A 20,426-nucleotide genomic window follows, 5' to 3' on the forward strand; every position below is an offset into this window, starting at 1 on the left:
AAAGTTCTGGGTTGTTTATCTGCAGTGACCTGATGTAACCACTATAATTTATTTGTTGAATAGATAGGCAGCTCATACATGACAGCTTTCTCGAGCCGTTAAGTGCATGGGAATAAAAGCTAAAGCTGGTTAAAAACAAATTTTATGAAACATTTTGCTGATCAAAACCAAAATATTTTGTGGAAACATATTGGTTTCAACTAAAATTTTGTTGGAAAGGTTTCTCAGGTCGAGGACGGAATGTCTGGTCTGAGACAAAGAGATCCCTCCAGAATAGCCAAGACACTCACCTCACCTGTCCGATTCAGAGCAGGGACTTTAATCTGTATCTCCCACATCCCAGGTGAATGCCCCAACTATTGGGTAATTGACTATTCTGCAGTGGGTTGCTCTTATGATTTTACACACACACACAAAACAAACAAGCCCAACATTCCAAAGGTCCCATTCCTCCAATGAGGAGGAAAACAAATGTCAAAACATCAACATTTTTTGTGAAACAGAAATGTTGTTTTCCCATCAGTCCTAATATAAACCGCAGTAGTACACATGAGATTTAAACTCATGAACTCCTCTTTCAAACTTTCCCCTAACTTACTGGGGTATTTAGTTGGGGAGTGTCACTGTCTCCCCCACCTCCATATGTGTGTCATGTTATGTTGTTACTGATAAAAAGGCTTGGTAGAATTTGATTGTTTTTGCAATTTTGATGGATAATATTAATGTTTATTTTTAAGCTTTTTTTAAAATATTTTTATCAATATAAATTTTCACAGTGAGGGAAATTATGGGAGGGATCAGACAGTAATGATGTAATGACCATAGAGGAGATTAAAAAAGTTAACAGTTTTATAAAGCTTTAAAATACAAACTGTCAATATCACGTCAAAAAACACAAATTAAATACTCTTAAATCAAACTCTAATTTCTAAAGCAGCAATTTTCTTACTTTGCCTATCTGTAAATTTCAATGATCATCACTGGCAATATTTTTTAGTAGGTTTGTGTGTATACTGTGAAATCGATGTTTACTGACATTTACCAATAAAAAACTAATCCTTCCAAGCCTACTGATAAATCTGATAGGTTTGTGAAAGTGAAAAATCATGACCCAGATTACCTAACTTAACTGATATTGTATAAGCAGAATATGAAGAGCAGCACATGAAGAAAAGCACAAATCCTGGAGTATTTAGATTTCCAAACGGTGTCTGAAAAGCGGTAAGACATCCAGTAAAAATTTTAGAAAGGTCATTTTGCAAACCTTATAAATTTCTCTGTAGAAACCCAATTTTCAAACCACAATGAAAAAGTCATAGTAGTAAAATTTTACTTTGTTAATTTTTTGTCATCGTAATGACATTATTACAAAATAAAGGTTTCAAGCTCCAGTTAAACTGAAAAATTCTCACTCAACCTTACCTAGGAAGTTATGACTAATGATTTCATAGTTAGTTTGCAAGTCTCCACTGTCAATGTAAAGGTCAGGAGTGGGTACTCCCACCTCTAGAAGTCTCTTTTCCATAAAGTATTTAGAGAGAAAAATCCATTGTAAGGGTAATTGGATGATTTGTAGATCCCCAAACTCTTTGAGTGTTGTTTCACATCTCTGATGAACAGGAAACAATCTAATTTCCACAGCTTATTGGTATCATTATGCCAAACTCAGTTATATACTCAAACATTGACCTTTAAAATTAAAGAGATGTAATTTAACAAAGCTATAATTCAACTAAAATCTCGTCTGACAAGAAAATAGAATAGTATTAAAGACTATTTGCCTGTGATATTAGCCTTTTAGAAAGGTAACTTTAAAGTGGACCCATGAGGGGCCAGGATCCATCTTACATATTGCAGTCAACTGTTCTCATAGTGTCTCTGAGAAACAAAGCAGAAACTAATGAAGGAGCATCCCTTGGAAGTCCAATACTCATCAACAGAACTGGAGGTATATGAAGGTCTGACCTATGTTGGCCGGACTCATAAAAGCAAGGAGTGTTCCATTCAGAGAAAAGCCAGCCACTGCAAGACTCCCCTTTCTTACCCTATCTGACATTTTAGGTGATTAAAGGACTGGCCTGTTGTAATGCAGTGTCCCACACAGTCCTACTTCAGTACCATTCAAGGTCAATAGGACTAATGATTAAAAGTCAATCAACTAGAATCAGGAAAACCATCTTCTCTTTACAGGTTTCTAAGGATCTGATGCCCTCAGAGCAAATTCCTTCACTTCAGCTGGCCAAAACCCCAGCTCCAGCAGTACTCTACTTTCTGTACCACGAAAAAGCTGCCTTTAACTGGCACAGCTGAAAGCGGGATCTTGCATAGTCACTTCCACAAGAAATGACACAACATAACATCCTTCTGAGAAGAAGTAAATCATCACTGAAGAGTCCCTTTTAAGTTGAATTATGTACCTTTGGCAGTAAAATTATCATTAAAACTGTGCCAGAGGGCTAGAATGGGCATGAAGAACTGGAAGCTATAAGAATGAGAGTCACAGTTAAAAGGAAACAGAGCAGGAATTCTGACAGTGGCTAAGTATTAAAAAGGAAATTGCAAAACACTATCTAGAAGTCTGACACACTGAGTACATGATGAACCTCCACTAAAAATTTTAAATTAAATTAAATTAAATTAAACAAAAATAAAAATGAGAGACTATTTGTAAATGTAACTGAAGGTAGGATGGCAGTCACTAAAACATACACAATACCTTACCTTGAGAAATCACAAAACTCAGTAAGAGTTAGACAGTGAAGTTAGACATCTGGACATAAGATTGTACAGGTGTGTAACAGATGGAGACAAATAAGGTGTCAAAACAGGAGAGTAAAATATGTTTGGGCTGTTGGGTTTACTACAAAAAATTAATTCCCTTTTAAGGTAAACACTGGTTATAAATTTGACTGCATTCCACCCAGACATTTTCCTCTTCCTCCTGATTACATGGACTCTAAGTTGGGGGAGCTTTGAGAAAACAAGAGAGGGTCTCCCTGCTCTCAGTTCTGGTGCCACAGCAGTCCCTGGCTTCCAAGAGTAGCAACTGGAGAAAAGTCTTGCTCAGCTCTCACAGCCATATGATGGAGAATATTCTGTGCAGACGGAATCTTCAGAGAATTTAGCTGCCAAACTCTTAACAAGTCTCTACTTAGCATTTGTGAACTGAGTTTTTCAGAGGTTCATAACTTGACCCAGTTTGGCCATATTTTCACCAGGAAAGCTTAAGGTACATTTCTGACACTAGGTCAATCCCTTTGCCAAATTTCAGGCCCATTCCCCAACGCATGGATGCACTAGAGCAGGGGTCGGCAACCTCTGGCACGCGGCTCACCAGGGTAAGCACCCTGATGGGCCGGGCCAGTTTGTTTACCTGCCACGTCAGCAGGTTTGGCTGATCGCAGCTCCCACTGGCCGCTGTTCGCTGTCCCAGGCCAATGGGGTGGCGGGAAGCCGCGGCCAGCACATCCCTCGCCCGCGCCGCTTTCCGATGCCCCCATTGTCCTGGGACGGTGAACTGCGTCCAGTTGGATCGGCCAAACCTGGCCGATGTGGATGTGGCAGGTAAACAAACTGGCCCAGCCTGCCAGGGAGCCATGTGCCAGAGGTTGCCGACCCCTGCACTAGAGCTTTTCAGCAAAGATTTGTAAGAATTTTTTTCACCTGGGCAAAATAATGTATTTTCTACTAACTATGATCTGAGAAATGAGTGAACTGTTTGCACAAAAATGTCTCCAAAAAAGTTCAGCCTGATACAGATACCTGACATGGACATTTTTGCTCCAAATGGTTGAAGTTTGGCAAAGTTATAAGAAACTGAAAACAGTGTCTTATAATGGAAAGTGTCAGGCAACCTTAACTACAAGTGTTGCTAACTCCACTGTCTATAATAAATACATTAGGCTTTATTGGATATATGTATTTAAATATAATACCAAATACATCTCTTATCCAATCTGGAACTTGCCCCCAAATACCAAAAGACAAGAAAAACTGTTTCTGGACTCAATTGCTGGCAAAAGGCTGCTCTGCTCTGTGGTTTGAATAGGCTGGAGCTCCAGCGCCTAGGCTGACTTTACATCCATCTACAATTTCCAATACACATGGTAAAAAGTGAATTACTTACTTCCTCACAAACCAGCTCCACTCCATCTTTCCAAAACTGGCCTGTTAGTCACTGTGAGAGTCACCAAATTCCCTCTCCAACCACACAAAACTTCCAGCTGTGCTTTATTGTCCTTAGTTATATTGATTCAGTACAGGGATTCTGCTATAGCCATGAAGTACATGAATGGCCTCCCAACATGTGTAATTCTTTAACTCTTTATCAAAGATTAAATGTTCCAAAGAACCTCACTGCATCACAGTTTTAAAAAGTTTAGATTACCCAAATAAAGAACTGAAATGATTCTACAGACACTAACAGTTGGAGAAAAAGGCAATAAAGGGAAAAGGCAGGGCTGCCAAAAAATTTCTCTAATGTATCTGTTAAACAGAAGTTTGTATGATAATGACAGCTCACTGATTTAGCTGGTGAAATGTTTCCTTGAAACCAAAACAAGGGTTACAAGTCTTTACAAAATAATCAAGAAAGCCTATAAAAAGTACCAAAATAGAAACAATTTTAAAGAATTATTTTTCATTGTTTTGAATTTCCAACATCTGGCCTGAAATCCATTAAAATTTATCTTTGATACAAGGAGTCAATTTTTTCGAGTACCATATTTTACATGAAGCAAAAAAAAAAAATACAACCCCCCCTCTCCCCCCAGGAAAATTATAGTGCACTTTGAACTTATAATTTCAGTAAAAACCATCATCTAACACAGTGGTTTTCAAACTTTTTTTCTGGTGACCCAGTTGAAGAAAATTGTTGATGCCCATGACCCAATGGAGCTGGGGATGAGGGGTTTGGGGTGTGGGAGAGGCTCAGGGCTGGTGTCAAGGGTTGGGGTGCAGGGGTGAGGGCTCCAGGGTGGGGCCAGGAATGAAGGGTTCACGGTGTGGGAGGGGGCTCTGGGCTGGGCAGAGGGTTGGGGTGCAGGAGGGAGTCAGGGCTCTGGGCTGGGGGTGCAGGCTCTGGGATGGGGCCAGGGATGAGAGGTTTGGGGTCTAGGAAGGGGCTCTGGGTTTGGGGGGGCTCAGGGCTGGGGCAGGGGACTGGGGTGCGGGCTTACCTGAGGTCAACAGTGTAGCAGGGGTGCAGAGGCAGGCTTCTTGCCTGTCCTGGCACCGTGGACTGCACTGTGCCTCCCCTCTCCTGCCAGGAATCAGCCAATGGGAGTGTGGAGCTTGGGGTGGAGGCAACCCTCGCCTAGGACCCAGACCTGCTGCTGACCACTTCTAGGGCTCAGCACAGTGTCAGAACAGGTAGGGACTAGCCTGTCTTAGCCGGGTAGCACCACCAATGGGACTTTTAACGGCCCAGTCGGCAGTGCTGACCAGAGCCGCTGCTACCCAGTCCCTTCCATTCCACGACCCAGTTCTGGGTCGCGACCCACGGTTTGAAAACCACCGATCTAACAAAGATGAGGCAAAGAAGTAACTTTCATACATTATTAATAGAAAGTATCCTTTTACACTAATTAAACTATAGTTAAATCACTTTTCTCAATTCATTTGTAAATTCAAAACAAGTTCTTACTTGCAATAATTAAGCTCAACTTCTGATCCTTTAACCTTCAAATCATGCATTTTTAAGAGTGTATGTTGTGGGGAGGTTTAAAGACATAAATTTTACTGCAGAAATTGTTTTAATTTGCTTTTGCTTAAGATGTAAAACAGAGTCCCAAACCACTTGTGGACAGAGGGCAAGTCAAACATGGAAAATTGTACCTATACTATAGTTAAGATACATCTATTCGACTTTTTATCTTTTATAGCTTGTTATACATACCCTTTGAAAATTTTCTTAGCCCTCTACTTCAGTTATTCCTCTGGTTCCTTTTTTATTTTATTTTAATAGTACTCCAACTTTTGAGAAAAAATTAGTAAAAGACTTGAACAGATATTAAAAATGTTTTTCTTCAAAAAAAAAAAAAAGAATTAATACAAAGCCACAGCTAATAAAAACTCAAGTCAAGGTGCAGAAAAGAAATAAGGATTTTCCTAAAATGCATTAACAGAAAAATGCATAACATGAAACAAGTTTCATTACCGAAGGAACAAATATTTACCTTTGTTGCAAGTTGTGACACAGAAGATGTAACTTCATCATGAAGAAACTGGTCCTTATTCTTGGGGTGGGGGGAGGGGCAGGGAGGAGGAAGGAAATACACTACAGTCAGTTATAGTTGAACAGTAAGTAATACTTGTTTCAGAATATTCATGATGTCTCTATTTTACTCATCTCATCGGTAAATTATTATGAAGATATACTATTCAACTCAAATGTTAATAAACCCTAATGAAAAATGAAAGATGTAAACAAAACCTCATTCAGATCAATGCCAAGTTGTGTTTCAAAAGTTATAGACAAACCATCGCAATATATAAAAGTAAAGAAATAAACTTCCACCAGGGATTATCTTTACCTCAACATTCTATTGATGTCGTTTTGAACTTTATTTGATGTCTCATTTCAATGACCACGTTTTACTACTATCTCATGTATAGAGGTATTTTTTTCCTTGGATGTAATCTTACTAGTTCTCACAAGTTAAGCAAGATGAAGCCTGCTCAACAGGTCAAGCCTGCTCACTATATAGACTGGAGACTTCCAAGGAAAACCAAAGTACTGCGGGAAGTGGTAGCACATTTCTCTCCAACTCAGAGCTAAAACTATTAACCTACTGGGGCACTAGTATACCATGGTGCCACAGGTGCGGTCTTCAAAATGAGACAAAGTAAGATCCTAATCACTTGTGATAATTAGAGACTCTATGCATGTCTTCCTTAACATCCTGCCCAAATTCTATTCTGCTTACACAAATTCCCCACCATGGGCTACAGTCTTCTACTTCAGTTCCTGTCCCTAAATGTGGTGCAGTGTTTCTGGAACCATTACACTGGCTGTTATATCCCAGAGAAAGCTGCATTTTGGAGATAAGTATAGTGATATCCACATTAGCAGTAGCAGGCCTAATTGTTAGAGTACAGGACAACATCAGGACCTCCTGGGATCAGAAAAAACTAAAAAAATTACTTGCTTGGGTATTTGGCAAGTCAGTTAACCTCTGCATTTTGGTTAGCTATCTTTAAAATGGGAGAATACCACTACAGATCGGAGTTGAAAGGATTAAAGAGTTATGGCTTATACAGTACTTTAACAATGAAAAAGCGTTATACAAATTCTAAGTATTATTAAATGGTTAATACTTTTCTTTTAAAAATGTTGAGGCTTTGAAAAGGAGCTATATTAAAAATAAAGTCATCCCCCGCCCCCCATTTTCACCTCACTCCTGTGTCAGCTCTAACAGAGTTGGCCCAGTTTACAAGACCTTACGCTCTACTTGATGACACTTCTCTCTTTTGATGTTTAGATGTAATATGTTATATAATAAAAATAATATATGGAGATATACCTATCTCATAGAACTGGAAGGGACCCTGAAAGGTCATTGAGTCCAGCCCCCTGCCTTTACTAGCAGAACCAAGTCCTGATTTTGCCCCAGATCCCTAAGTGGCCCCCTCAAGAATTGAACTCACAACCCTGGGTTTAGCAGGCCAATGCTCAAACCACTGAGCTATCCCTCCCCCCAAAAGACAAATACAATTACATTTCTGAATGCTTCATCCAATCAATTCAAAATTTCTGAGCATGTTCTAGGCATCAATGGGGAGAAACCTACTCATGTTGGTGAAAAGTGAAAAAATAAAAGGAGGAAATGGAGGACACACAGAGCACCTGACATCAGGTTAGCAGAGCTACCAGGTTCAACCACCTCTTTCATTGTCTATAGAGCAAAGAACCAGTTGATAGCAGCGAGTAAACACAGTCCATCATACCAATACTCCTCATTTCAGCTCAGCCCATCCTCCCACTAGAATTTAGACAGAAAAAGAATGGGAAAGGGGAAGGGAGGGAGCTCCTGGCATGGAGTGGGGATCTGCAGGGAGTCTATTAAATAAAGAGGCAAGGGAGATTGACACAGGAGAGTAAAAGAATGCAAGGTACCTTGCTGTTTGCAATGAGCTTGGCCTACACAAGCAACAATGTGTGGCCTACTACTATTTTAACTAAGGGTTTGGCGCACAATTAATACCAACATTAGTCCCAAACTCTGCTGATCTTTTGTTGCAGTCTGAGAAGTAAGATTCTTTGTATGTGTTCACACATATAAATATGTTCATGTAATGGAGATGTGAGCAGGGTAAGGGAACACCACAGAGTTAATTAAACAAATTCAAATTAGCTCAGTGAACCCCCCAGGAAAGAAATGGATGAGAAAAAAGCCAGTTAAACATTTCCATCCACACTTATTATATCTTTATAAATATATATTTTGAACACAGCGATTTCAAGATGACAATTATTACTATTAATGAAACTACATTCCCTGCTTTTTTTCTTTCAGCACCACACATTACTAAATGCTTTTGTGATTGATAAATAATAGTAATAATAAATAATAATATTTATTTCTCCTATTATTATAGGTGGGGAGAGATTACAGGGTTGTTTTTTTTTTTTAAAGTTTTATTCTAGAATTTCTCTACCTGCATATTTCATGCTCAGTTTCCTTTACCATGCTAATTTTTCCTACATAATAATTTTTGATGTTCTGATTATTTCAGAATTATTCACTGTAATTTAGGTTTAGATAATGTACAATATTAGACTATTTCTTTTCGCTTCCATGTTGAACTCTTAGGGCTACAGTCTTCTGTTGCTGAACAGGTAACTAAATGCTAATGTTCCATGCATTTGGGAAACTCTGATCAAAAACAACTTTCTTGGTTTGGCAATAGAATGTCAGTACACGCAATGTTTCCACAAGGAAACACAAGTGTCCTTTTGTTGGACATACTGTAAACCATAAAGTACTCAAGGGATTAATTCCATAAGCAACAAACTTCTTTATACAAAGATTATACTGTTGATCTACTTTTCCTCAGTTTCTCTTGTTGTTAAGTAATAAACTAGTCTCTTTTGATCATTCACTTTAATAATAAAGAATGTATCAAAAGGGGGCATACAGGGCAAGAGCTGCCCTACTACATAAACGGCAAATTATTAATTATTTCCAATCAGTGCGTCAACCTCATACTAAGCAAGTCTGGATGTCGAAAATCAAAAGCATGAAAAAAGTAAACAATTGATAGCAAAAAGAAAACATCTATAAGAGAGATTTGGGTAATGATCACTTTTACTGTAAATTCTTAAATATAAATTGTTGCTCTCCTGCTCACCTTTCTTAATTCCCCACCCCGCTCCCCGAACTGATCGAGGAGTTAGGCATTGTAATTTTAAAATGTCTATATTGTGGTGATTACAAATTTAGGCTAGGTTAAAAACTTGAGATATTTAATTTCTCAGGGAAAATATCAAAGTATAGTCCCAGCCTCCCTCCATGCCTGAAAATATGCTTTGAAAAAGGGATCTGAAAATCACCAAGGAAACTACAAACCTGCAAATTAGCCTATATAGTTGGAAAGATTCCCGAGTCACAGATTACAGATCAAACAGTAGAACAACTATATAGCCTGATCAGAGACAGTCAGCGCAGATTTAGAAGAGGTGGTCATGCCACCTGATTAACTTCTTCGAAGAAGTGACAATGAGAGCTGTTGCGAAGTAGTAGATAGTTTACTGGAGTTCAAGGTGGCTTTGGTATTGTGTCAAAAAAGATACACAGGACTAAGTATATTATAAAGGCAACATTTCTTGTCTGAATTAAGAATTGGCTTCAAGGACAAAAGACAATGGTAAATGTCAACAGCTTCAGGTACGAAGGAAGCAACAAGAGGTAGTGGAGTGACATTAGCATTATGCTCCATTTTGTTCACTGTGCATGAATATATCTGGAAAAGGGACTGTGCAGGAAGGTATACATATTTACAATCATGTCAACATTTGAAGATGAGTGATTGTGTTTAAATGAACACAGAAAGAATGGACATAGTAAAAGCTTTAGTGACATATTTCATTTAATATTACAACTACCTGAAATAAAATAAACTTGGGTTGGAGGTGAGCACTGTCACATGACTGAGCATGCAGATGTTAGAAAAACTAAATCTGCACATTTCAGAAGAAGAAATTAAGAAGGGTTGTGTGTCAATATTACTCAGCAATAATTCTTTTACCTCTAGGACATAAGGCTACATGTTCAAGTACCATGCAATGATTTGGCTGTATATCCAATGTTGACTACTAAAAGTGCTGCATTGTAAGGTGCCAGCCTTTCGAAAAGTCATAAATCAAAGATCCTTCTGCTAGCAACAGTGGATGGGAACTAGAACAGGTGATCTAATTATAGGAGTGCCAAGATTTTAGGCTTCATTTTGTGAGATTCGTTTGCCTATTTTCAGAGGAAAGTAGCTAAAATCAATTTGGACAGATTATTCAACTTTAGACTTCCCAATACTATCACTGGTGAAAAATATTAACTAGATTATTTCAGAGGAAGAGCAGATTCAAGATATGAATTAGGGGTCAACCACTGTTTTCTTTTTATTAAATATTTTAATTCTTCCCATTATTTTGTGTACCTCCATACTGAGCTACCTCAACCTTCTCAAGTAGAGTTGGGTTCAAAAGATCATGTTATTTAGACTTTTCTCATTATAGAATGTTTTTTAAAAAGGAACACCATTGAACCATACAAACCTAAAAGTATCGCTGGTCAGAAAAAGGAATGTCCATGATGCTGGAAATTCTGACATTTCAAATCAGGATAAAAAGTAAAAATATAAAAATATTTTGCAGAATGGAAATTCTGAAACATTTTGATTTACCAAACAACATTTGCCAAACAACGTTTTCTGAGGGAACATTGTTTCATCAAAATTTTTTAGCCACACTCTACCTAAAAGGTGACATCTCACACACACAGTAAAGTGCATATTTGTTACCTGCCTCCTGATCCAGAAAATAAGCCCTCCAAAGCTGAGAATGCAGTCACACCATTTTGAAAGAACACAGTATTTGAAGCCTATATTTATAAGCACCCAGAGGCATTTTGACATGACATAAACGCTACATCTGAAAACTCAAAAGCTCTCCCCCATCAGTTCTGGCAACATATCCCAGTTTAGCATCTGAAAAGAAGTTTTCAAATGTTGAAGCTCAACACACTATTTTGGAGATTTAGCATTTACTTTATTATCAAATGCACTGTTTTGTTTGGTATGTTGCTTTTAATACCAATTTTGGTGTTAACATAGGCCTATCTGTACTGTACTTCTATATTAGGCCTAATACCGTAGTCCTTTCTCAGGCAAAGCTCCCATTGAACTCTTTGGAAGTTTTAGCTAAGTAAGGACCAGAAGATCAGACACTATTTATTTGCTGCAGAATTCATTCACTAGTTTTGTTTAATTAGTCTCCATAAGAGAATCTATAACTTGAGTGTGCAATTATTGGCAAAAAGGTTTTACTCTTTTACTAACTTCATTTTTTATTTTAAACCATCTTCTTCGACTGAATCCTCAAATGATTAGAAGTTTAACCCAGATGGAAAAGCTTAATTCTCTTTCATAAACTGGATATTTTAATTTACTTCCTATAAGTCATTATTTTATATGTATTACAATAGCACCAAGAGGCCCCAAACTGTTCAAACATATAGAAATACATTAATTAGCTGATTTCTTATGGGCAGGATAGGGGAGGGGGATCTTGAGGAGAGAACTGAAGGAGAAGAGGATAGTGGCTTTATGGATCAATTAATAGAGAGCATTCCATGCATAAAGGCCAGCGTGGAAGAAGCCACGGAAGCATTTCTGTGAAAAGCTGACATTGGCATGCCTGGGAGCAGAGCAAAAGTGGCACATGAAATGACATGACAAGAGACAAGAGCTAACAAGTAGGGAGGAGCAGAGTTATGAGGGGCCTTGAACTTGATGTAATGAAGCAGGGGAAGCCAGCTGTGGCCAGTGCCTCCTGGAGGGGTACCCCCTTGTTGTATCAACCAGGCAAGGTACTAACAAACTTCAACAGGACTTTATTTTTAAAGTGGAAACCTCTTTACCAAGCTGCTGCTGCACCCTCTGTAACTCACTCTGCCTCCTCAACTCCTCCCTGCTCCTTCCTGTTTCCTGTCCTTTCATGTGGACAAATTGGAGAGAGTACAGCGAAGAGCAACAAAAATGATTAGGGGGCTGGAGCACATGACTTATGAGGAGAGGCTGAGGGAACTGAGATTGTTTAGCCTGCAGAAGAGAAGAATGAGGGGGGATTTGATAGCTGCTTTCAACTACCTGAAAGGGGGTTCCAAAGAGGATGGATCTAGACTGTTCTCAGTGGTAGAAGATGACCAGAACAAGGAGTAATGGTCTCAAGTTGCAGAGGGGGAGGTTTAGGTTGGACATTAGGAAAAACTTTTTCACTAGTAGGGTGGTGAAGAACTGGAATGGGTTACCTAGAGAGGTGGTGGAATCTCCTTCCTTAGAGGTTTTTAAGGTCAGGCTTGACAAAGCCCTGGCTGGGATGATTTAGTTGGGTTTGTCCTGCTTTGAGCATGGGGTTGGACTAGATGACCTCCTGAGGTCCCTTCCAACCCTGAGATTCTATGATTCTATGCTCCCAACAGCCAGTGCTCCCAGTTCTAATAATTATAAGCAACATCTAAACGGTTTGAGCATTAGTCTGCTAAACCCAAGGTTGTGAGTTCAATCCTTGAGGGGGCCATTTAAGGATCTGGGGCAAAAATCTGTCTGGGGATTGGCCCTGCTTTGAGCAGGGGGTTGGACTAGATGACCTCCTGAGGTCCCTTCCAACCCTGATATTCTATGATTCTAAACACCACACCCCTCCACACCAGTGGAATGACTGATCCAGATAAGGGGGATGTGGGGCACTGGGACATAATAGAGCTTCTCCATCAGCAAACTCAGATGCTGCAGACCCTTGTGGACATTCAAGTTCAACAATCCTGGGCTCAACTCCCATTGCAGTCTGTGAAGAACTGCTGCATAGTACTTCCCTACATGCCACCTCAGTATTCCACATGGCCTCAGCGCCCGCATGCCTACCCCCACCACTCTACACCTGGGGAAACATAGACAACCACAGCTTCACTATACTGACCTGTGAGAACCACAGTTGATGTATGCGTAGCTACAGAGGACATCAGTGTTCCTTCCTCTTTTCATTTATTAAGGTTCAATTTTTTTTAATTAAAATGTGTTTCCTTGCAGGTATTTTTGGAGCTGTTTTTTGTAAGTAAATAAAACTTTTGTTTTGAAAGTTATTCATCATTGTTAGTTTACAACACATGGTATATAAATCCTGCTTGCAGTGAAAGTAGTGGTCTCGTACACTCACAATCCATAGTATTAGTGCCAAACAGTGCAGTCATCATAAACACACAGCAAGCACCCCAATATTAATAGGTCCACTGTCAGTGACAGATGCACAGATGGGTATCTAGCACCACACAATTCCTAACAGGCCCCCCGACTGTAGCGCCAGGTTGAGCACAGTACACTGCAGCACATTAATGTGGCTTACTGTTAAAGCTCTCCTTCAGAGTCTCCCTGAGCAACATAGCTCTGTGCTAAGTTCTCCTAATAGCCCTTGCGTCTGGCTGTTCAAACACAGCCGACAGCCACTCCACCTCTGCGGCAACCTTTCCCCCTTCGCTTCGTAGATATTAAGCAAGACACAACAGGCAGCTATAATCATTGGGATATTTCTCACACTGAGATCCAATCTGGTGAGTAAACACCACCACTGCCCTTTCAATCTACCAAAAGCACATTCAATTGTCATTCTGCACCTGCTGAACCAGTAGCTGAATCTTTCCTCAGTCCTGCTGAAATGGCCGGTGTACAGCTTCATGAGCCAGAAGAGTGAGGGGTAGGCTGGACCCTGCAGGATCACTATCAGCATTCTTACATTTGCTGCACATTGCTGAGAATCACTGTCCTGCATGGCAGGAGATAATTAATGGCTCTACACACTTGCATGACAAGCCCCCCCGGGTGGATCTGCCCACTCCAAAATGACTTTCCATGGACCAGTAGCAATCTGGCATTGCAAGTTTCCCTAGTGTGATTGCTACTCACTTCTCCACTATCAATGCAGCTCTCAGTTTGGTGTCCCTGCATTGGATGGCTGGGGTGGGCTCAGTACACTGATCCAGGAATGTGGCCTTGAGCATCCGAAAGTTCTGCAGCCACTACTCATCATCCCAAACCTGCATTATGATGAGATTCCACCAGTCAGTGCTCGTTTCTTGGCAGGGGCGGCTCTAGGATTTCCGCCACCCCAAAAATGTAGGCATTAGGGAGGCCAGAGATGGGGTGGTTACAGTAATCAGGATGGGAGATAAGGACCTGCAGAAGAGTTTCAGTTGTCTGGACAGAAAGAAGAAGGCAGAGTTTAGAGATGTTACGGAGTAAGAAGCAACAAGATTTGGATACAGATGAACTGTGCAGTGTAAAGAAAGGAAGAAGTCAAATACAACAGGTGACAGTAAGGACGGTGGTGTTGACTATTGTGGGAGAAAGCAGAAAGTAGAGGTTTGGGGATAAAGAGAAAGAGGGGTTTTTTTTGCAGTGATTTCAAAGAGAAAGAATAATAAGGAGGATTGGACAGAAGTAGACTGATCTACCTCTCTTCTCCTGACCATCAATGTAAAGATGGTAATAGAAACAATATGAGCAAATAAGGTCATCCAGACAGAAGGTGTAAAAGGAGGAGAGAAAGGGACAGAAAAAGAGCTCTGTGGGACCTTTATAGAGAGTTGGAGAAAGAAAGAGGATTTAAAGAGTTGCTGAAGGAGGGATCAGAGAAGTAGGAGGAGAGCCATGAAAGGACAGTCATGAAAGCCAAGGAAAAACAATGTTTCAAGAAAAATATGTACAACTGACAAAGTCAAAACCAGTAGAGTTCAAGAATGATAAGGATGAAATAGAAGACTTCAATTTGGCCAGGAAAAGGTTATTGAAGAACTTGTCAAGCGAAGTTTTGCTGACGTGGAGAAGACTGAAGCTAGAATGGCGGAGACCCAGGATGCAATTGCAAAGACAGGAATGAGGCAACGTTGTAAGCGACATAATTTGAGGAAATGGAAAGCGAAGGGGAGAAGCTAGTTGGATTAACATTTACTGCTTTCACTTAACAAAAATAATTTGATTTAATTATGAACAAAATTGAAATACTAATACTTAAGTCCATTCCTGACTTTTAGTAGAGTATCCCAAATCTCTAAATGAATAACCAGGAATGAAATTAAAGTAGAAATATGTCTGGCTTACAGTCCAAATCAGAATGTGCCTGTTAGCAGAATCTCTTCTCTGAAGCTAAAAGACCAAGACCTCATTCTCCAATTCAGTAAACTTAGCCAAGCTGTTCACGGAGCTTTACTGTTTCTTGATCCTTAACATCAAAAACTGATGTCATTGCCCTTATTTGATTTATTTCACTAATATACATCTGAAAGCTTTACTGATTTCTTATCCACCCCTTCCGGGCCTGTCTGAGTTTTATTAATTTAACATGAAAGCCTGTGTTAAAACTGTACCAAAGACTTTAAACACATTAATTAAAAAGATAACTACATTTCTGTAGAGCCCAGCTTTGAAATGTTCAGTGAGAAGGTCTAAACTGTAATTAACGTGAAACAAGTCTCTGCATTTCTTTCTATTTGAATATAATAGAAATTAAGATAAAATGAGAACAGGTCAAGGAAGAGGAACTCCAGTATTTTATACTGTCTTTATTTTCTTCCTTTAATTTAAGAATGAAAATTTAGTTCAATTCTCCCTCCACCGATAATCAGCTATCTTACTAAAACAGTCAACAACATCTCATGTAGAGAGTCCCATATCATATTGACACATCACTGACATCTTAAAGTTTCATTTGCTATATACTATACTTTTAAAAATATTAAACATACATAAGAACTTTAGTCAATGAGCACTTACTCAATATGAATGCCAACGCATTAAGTCCTACAAAAGTACAAAACGTATTTTCAAGTACAGACAATTGACAACTTGAATCACAATGAGTATCTTACAAAGTAAATTTATATTTGTCATGCAAAGTTGAAAAGCTCTTTGAAAACACAGTAGAAAGAGCAAGTTAAGAAGAGTACATTAGATTTTACTAAATACTTGTGCTCTTTAGTTTTATTAAAATCTACTCATGTATTAATTCTTACTTTAGCCAACAAAGTACATTTTGTGCGCAAAAGTGTTTATACACATAATTAAAAGGCATTTTTGTGATTTAAGGAAGAATTGTCTAGTAAAAAGTACATGAAGTCAAATTTATAGTCTGACTAATCTTTCAGAGTTTGTCTTTTCACTCTCAGGAAACAGTTTTAAACAGCGTCAACAACCCAACCCACCTTTGTGTTATGCAGACACTTCCATCTTCAGGTAGCTCAAGGATGATGATTCTGTTTTAGGAAACTTTTGAAATTGCATTGGAATGAAAATCTCTTCATCATTTTTGTGAAAATGGTGTCAAAATGTCCATTTTCTGATCAAAACCTGAGCTTTTTGACTTAGGAAGATAGGGTTAGGTTGGTGTCTGTTAAGGGTATGTCTACACAGCAGCTAGAAGCTACGATTCACAATTCAGGGACACATGCTAGCTCTGCTCAAGATAGCAGGATAAAATTGCAGTGTGGCTGTGGCAGCATGGAAGACAGCTCAGGCCAGCCATCTAACTACACCCACCAGACTCCCTATGTACGTAATTAGGAGGTTAGCAAAGAAAATACATGTATGTACAAGCAAACAGGGAATCATACCTCTTAGCTTCTATATTATGGCAGTTAGGGCACTAACCAGTGGTGTAGGAGACCCAGATTCAAGACCCTGCTCTGGATGATTCAAAGCAGTTTCAGATCACTCTGAAGCAAACAGTAAGAACTCTGAATCCCAATCTCCCACAACCCAAGCTAGTGGCCTAACCACCAGGCTATAGAGTGAAAGCTTGAGCTCTCTCTCTAAAATACTTTTTCAAAACAGATACATATTTGCAAAATGTTTTGGCTTCAACAAAAAGCATATTTTTACAAGATTTCATTCGGTCTAAAAATGTTCTGACCAGCTCTCTCTCTGACAACATAGATGTTACTTCAAATTATTTTTAAAAGTCAGAAACTATAATAGTTATAAAAGTTTTAACACTAATTATGTAAACTGTATGCCAGAAGTCTTTGAAAATCCTATTAAACTTGACTTATAAAAATATAGATATCTGATTTTAATGCTTGGGGAAGACAATATACCACAAATTCAAAGTGAGATTGAAATGGTCTCGTAACACAACCTGAAAATATTGATTCTCTCTTAAGAAACTAGGAGATTAGCAAAAGAGAACTCGAGGAAAAGGAATAATGATCACATTAAGGGGATCTATTTTGTCACCATGAAAAGTAAGTTTATGCCAAAAAAACAATACTGAGCTCTCTCATTTACTTACAAGCATGCAAACAAATATTAGTTTTGTGGTCCAGCCACTGAACCATATATTCAGATAATTGAAGAGATCCAGGCTCCTAGTTCTTGTTGAGCTAACTCTTTGATCAGGGCCAAATATTTATGCTATGTACAGCATGATTAGCCAGGCTGTGCAGTGAGGAGGTACACAGTATTAGGGGGTGAAGACTGAATCACTCTCAAGCAGAATTCATAGCAGAAGCAGAACCAACTCCACAGCAGTATGTTAGAAGCATGATCCTGTTCCTAGAGAAATTAGTGGCAAAATGCATTTATCTCAATGGTGCATTATCAGGCCCTAAACCATATCAACTGCAGTCTAATTGGTTGTACAACATTATGTTATACATCCTCCGTAAGACTCTTACCTAAATACTGAGGTGTAAAAATACAGAATCTTTGTTTTGAGTGATGTTCTAGCCAGATAGTTCATTAGAATTAAAATAGATTCATCCAAAACAGCTTTCAGAGTGGTAGCCATGTTAGTCTGTATCAGCAAAAAGAACGAGGAGTACTTGTGGCACCTTAGAGACTAACAAACTTATTTGGGCATAAGCTTTTGTGGGCTAAAACTCACTTCATTGGATGCATGCAGTGGAAAATACAGTAGAAAGATATATATACACAGAGAACATGAAAAAATTGGTGTTGCCATACCAACTCTAGCAACACTACTCAATTATGGTGGGCTATTATCAGCAGAAGAAAATAAACTTTTGTAGTGATAATCAGGATGGCCCATTTCAAACAGCTGACAAACAGTCCACCTTAATTGATTAGTCTGGTTAGAGTTGGTATGGCAACATCCATTTTTTTCATGTTCTCTGTGTGTATGTGTATATATCTTCCTACTATATTTTCCACTGCATGCATCCGATTAAGTGGGTTTTAGCCCATGAAAGCTTATGCCCAAATAAATTTGTTAGTCTCTAAGGTGCCACAAGAACTCCTCGTTCTTTTTATCCAAAACAGCCTTAGCCATATTTTTTAAAATTAACATATACTCTGACTTTTCATTTTCTCTCTCTCTCTCTCTCTCTCTCATAATAAAAGGTTTAAATAAAGGAAACTTTGTTAACTAAACAAATGTTTTACACTACATTTAATATTTTACTACAATCATCAAAGTTGTTTTGATTTCAACAAACAGGCAATTATAGCTTATTTTGCTTTACAGAGCTCTATAATTACTGCACTAATATATAACATAGATTTGGTAAAAAAAATTACTGACTACACACCAATGGTAAGACATCAAGAGTTATTGAATGAATAACTCGGCATACTCCTGTGCTGGCACACCCATCCAGTAAAATTAAACTTCAATCAAATGCTATAATTACAAGGCACTTGCAAAAAAAGAATATCTCAAAACTGGTAATAGAGGTATGCCATTAGACTCACAATTACTAATGTAATCAGTAACTATTTTAGTTGTTCTGTTTGACATTTGACTAATACCTCTCCCTTACCCAAACACAGCCTTTACTCCAGCCTGTAAATGTATCTTTGTAGTATTTATACCATCTTTTGTGTGCTGAGGGATATCTTTCAGCGAAAAGTCTTGAAACAACATTGTGTCTACTTTAATAATAGTAACAGCTGCCTCTCCTTAAGTATAAAAACACTCCAGCTATAACCAAAGTCCCCTCCTCCCCCCCCCCCACTTTTATGTTTAATGGGGATTATGCCTTTGGGGATCATTTGTTTATTGTGTTTAATGGACTAGTTGCAGTGCCTGTGCCTGGGGGTGGGAGAAAGAAAGTGCCCTGGAGTATGAAGTCGTGGGAATGAGTGTGGCAGGTCCCAGCACTGCTAGAGGACCGTTTTTAAGGAGGGAATCACAGAATCCCAGCAAACAGCAGCAGTTTATACCCACTCTACAAATGCCTCGTCGTCCCCGAGTCACGCCACGCCTCGCCACCCAAAGGGGACAGACAAGTGACCCGGGGGAGTGGGTCCCACAGGGCGCACGGGGGTGCCGAGATGCTGGGCACACTTGTTATTAACCGAGTCCCCACTCCGGTTACCTGCGCGGCGGAGGCGGCGGCGGCGGCTGGCTGAGGTGGCGGGTCTCGGAGCCGGGTCTCTTCCTCGTCGGGAGAATCGTCCAGGAGAACTTTGCTGCTCTTGTTGAGTTTCCACATGATGGGGCGCGGGGGTCCCGCCTCACTCAGCCCTGGGACTGACGGGGGAAAGGGAGTGACTCCGCGGCCCCGGGCGCGTCTGCCCGCGGGGGGGTTCCCCTCCCCCCGGCCCCAAACCAGCCCCCTCCCCTCTCCTGCCCCCGCCAGTGCCCGGCTCCGTACCAGGGGGCTGCGCCTTCTCGGGCCCCTCCCGCCGCCGGCCGCTCTGTCCCCTCGTCGCAGCGGCTGCGAGGAGCTCGGCGGGGAAGGTCCCGCCCCCGGCCGGCGGAGCGGTCCGAGCGCGGGGCGGACGGGCCCGGAAGGCGGTGGCCGGGGGAGGGAAATGCCGCCGTCTCTCTGTCCCCTTCTCACCTGTGACCTTCCCCCACGGGAGCCGCGGCCCGGAGCCGCCGAGCGGCCGCTGCCATGTTTGCGAGTGTCTGCGGGGAGAGGGCGGGGGGGAGCACGGGCTTTCCGGTCACCACGGCAACCAGCGCGGCTCCGTCCGGCCTCCGACATCCCGCCGAGGCCTACCGGGGGGGGCGGGGGGCGGGCGGCTCTCTACGTGCCCGTCGCCGATCGCTCGCTGCCCCAGAGCATCCACAGAGAGCGCCCCGGTCCCTTTCCACTATCCCATACAGACAGTGCCGCACACAGGCAGCTCCCCATCCTTTCCAACATCCCACTCCTTCACAGCACCCTCAGGCCACCCCCAGAGAGACAGCACCCCGC

The 20,426-nt window shown here is 40.5% G+C and overlaps 1 protein-coding gene across 2 annotated transcripts in view; it reads right to left on the reverse strand.

Annotated features, from left to right (window-relative positions):
• Positions 1–20,199, reverse strand: part of LOC123367538 (testis development related protein) — a 42,858-nt gene extending 22,659 nt beyond the window's left edge. Inside the window, exons 1-3 of one of the 2 annotated variants that reach the window (XM_045011852.1) lie at positions 20,067–20,199; positions 19,599–19,753; positions 6,177–6,236 (exon numbers count right to left, since the gene is read on the reverse strand). In XM_045011852.1, the coding sequence (XP_044867787.1) occupies positions 6,177–6,236; positions 19,599–19,715 (177 nt within the window). In that variant the 5' untranslated portion in view covers positions 19,716–19,753; positions 20,067–20,199. Of the gene's footprint in view, positions 1–6,176; positions 6,237–19,598; positions 19,754–19,877; positions 20,024–20,066 lie in introns of those variants that run through there. The other variant, XM_045011853.1, reaches the window with a different exon arrangement.
• Between the last annotated feature and the right edge of the window lie 227 nt (positions 20,200–20,426).

This window comes from Mauremys mutica, chromosome 3 (assembly GCF_020497125.1).
Source record: "Mauremys mutica isolate MM-2020 ecotype Southern chromosome 3, ASM2049712v1, whole genome shotgun sequence".
Lineage (NCBI taxonomy): Eukaryota > Metazoa > Chordata > Testudines > Geoemydidae > Mauremys > Mauremys mutica.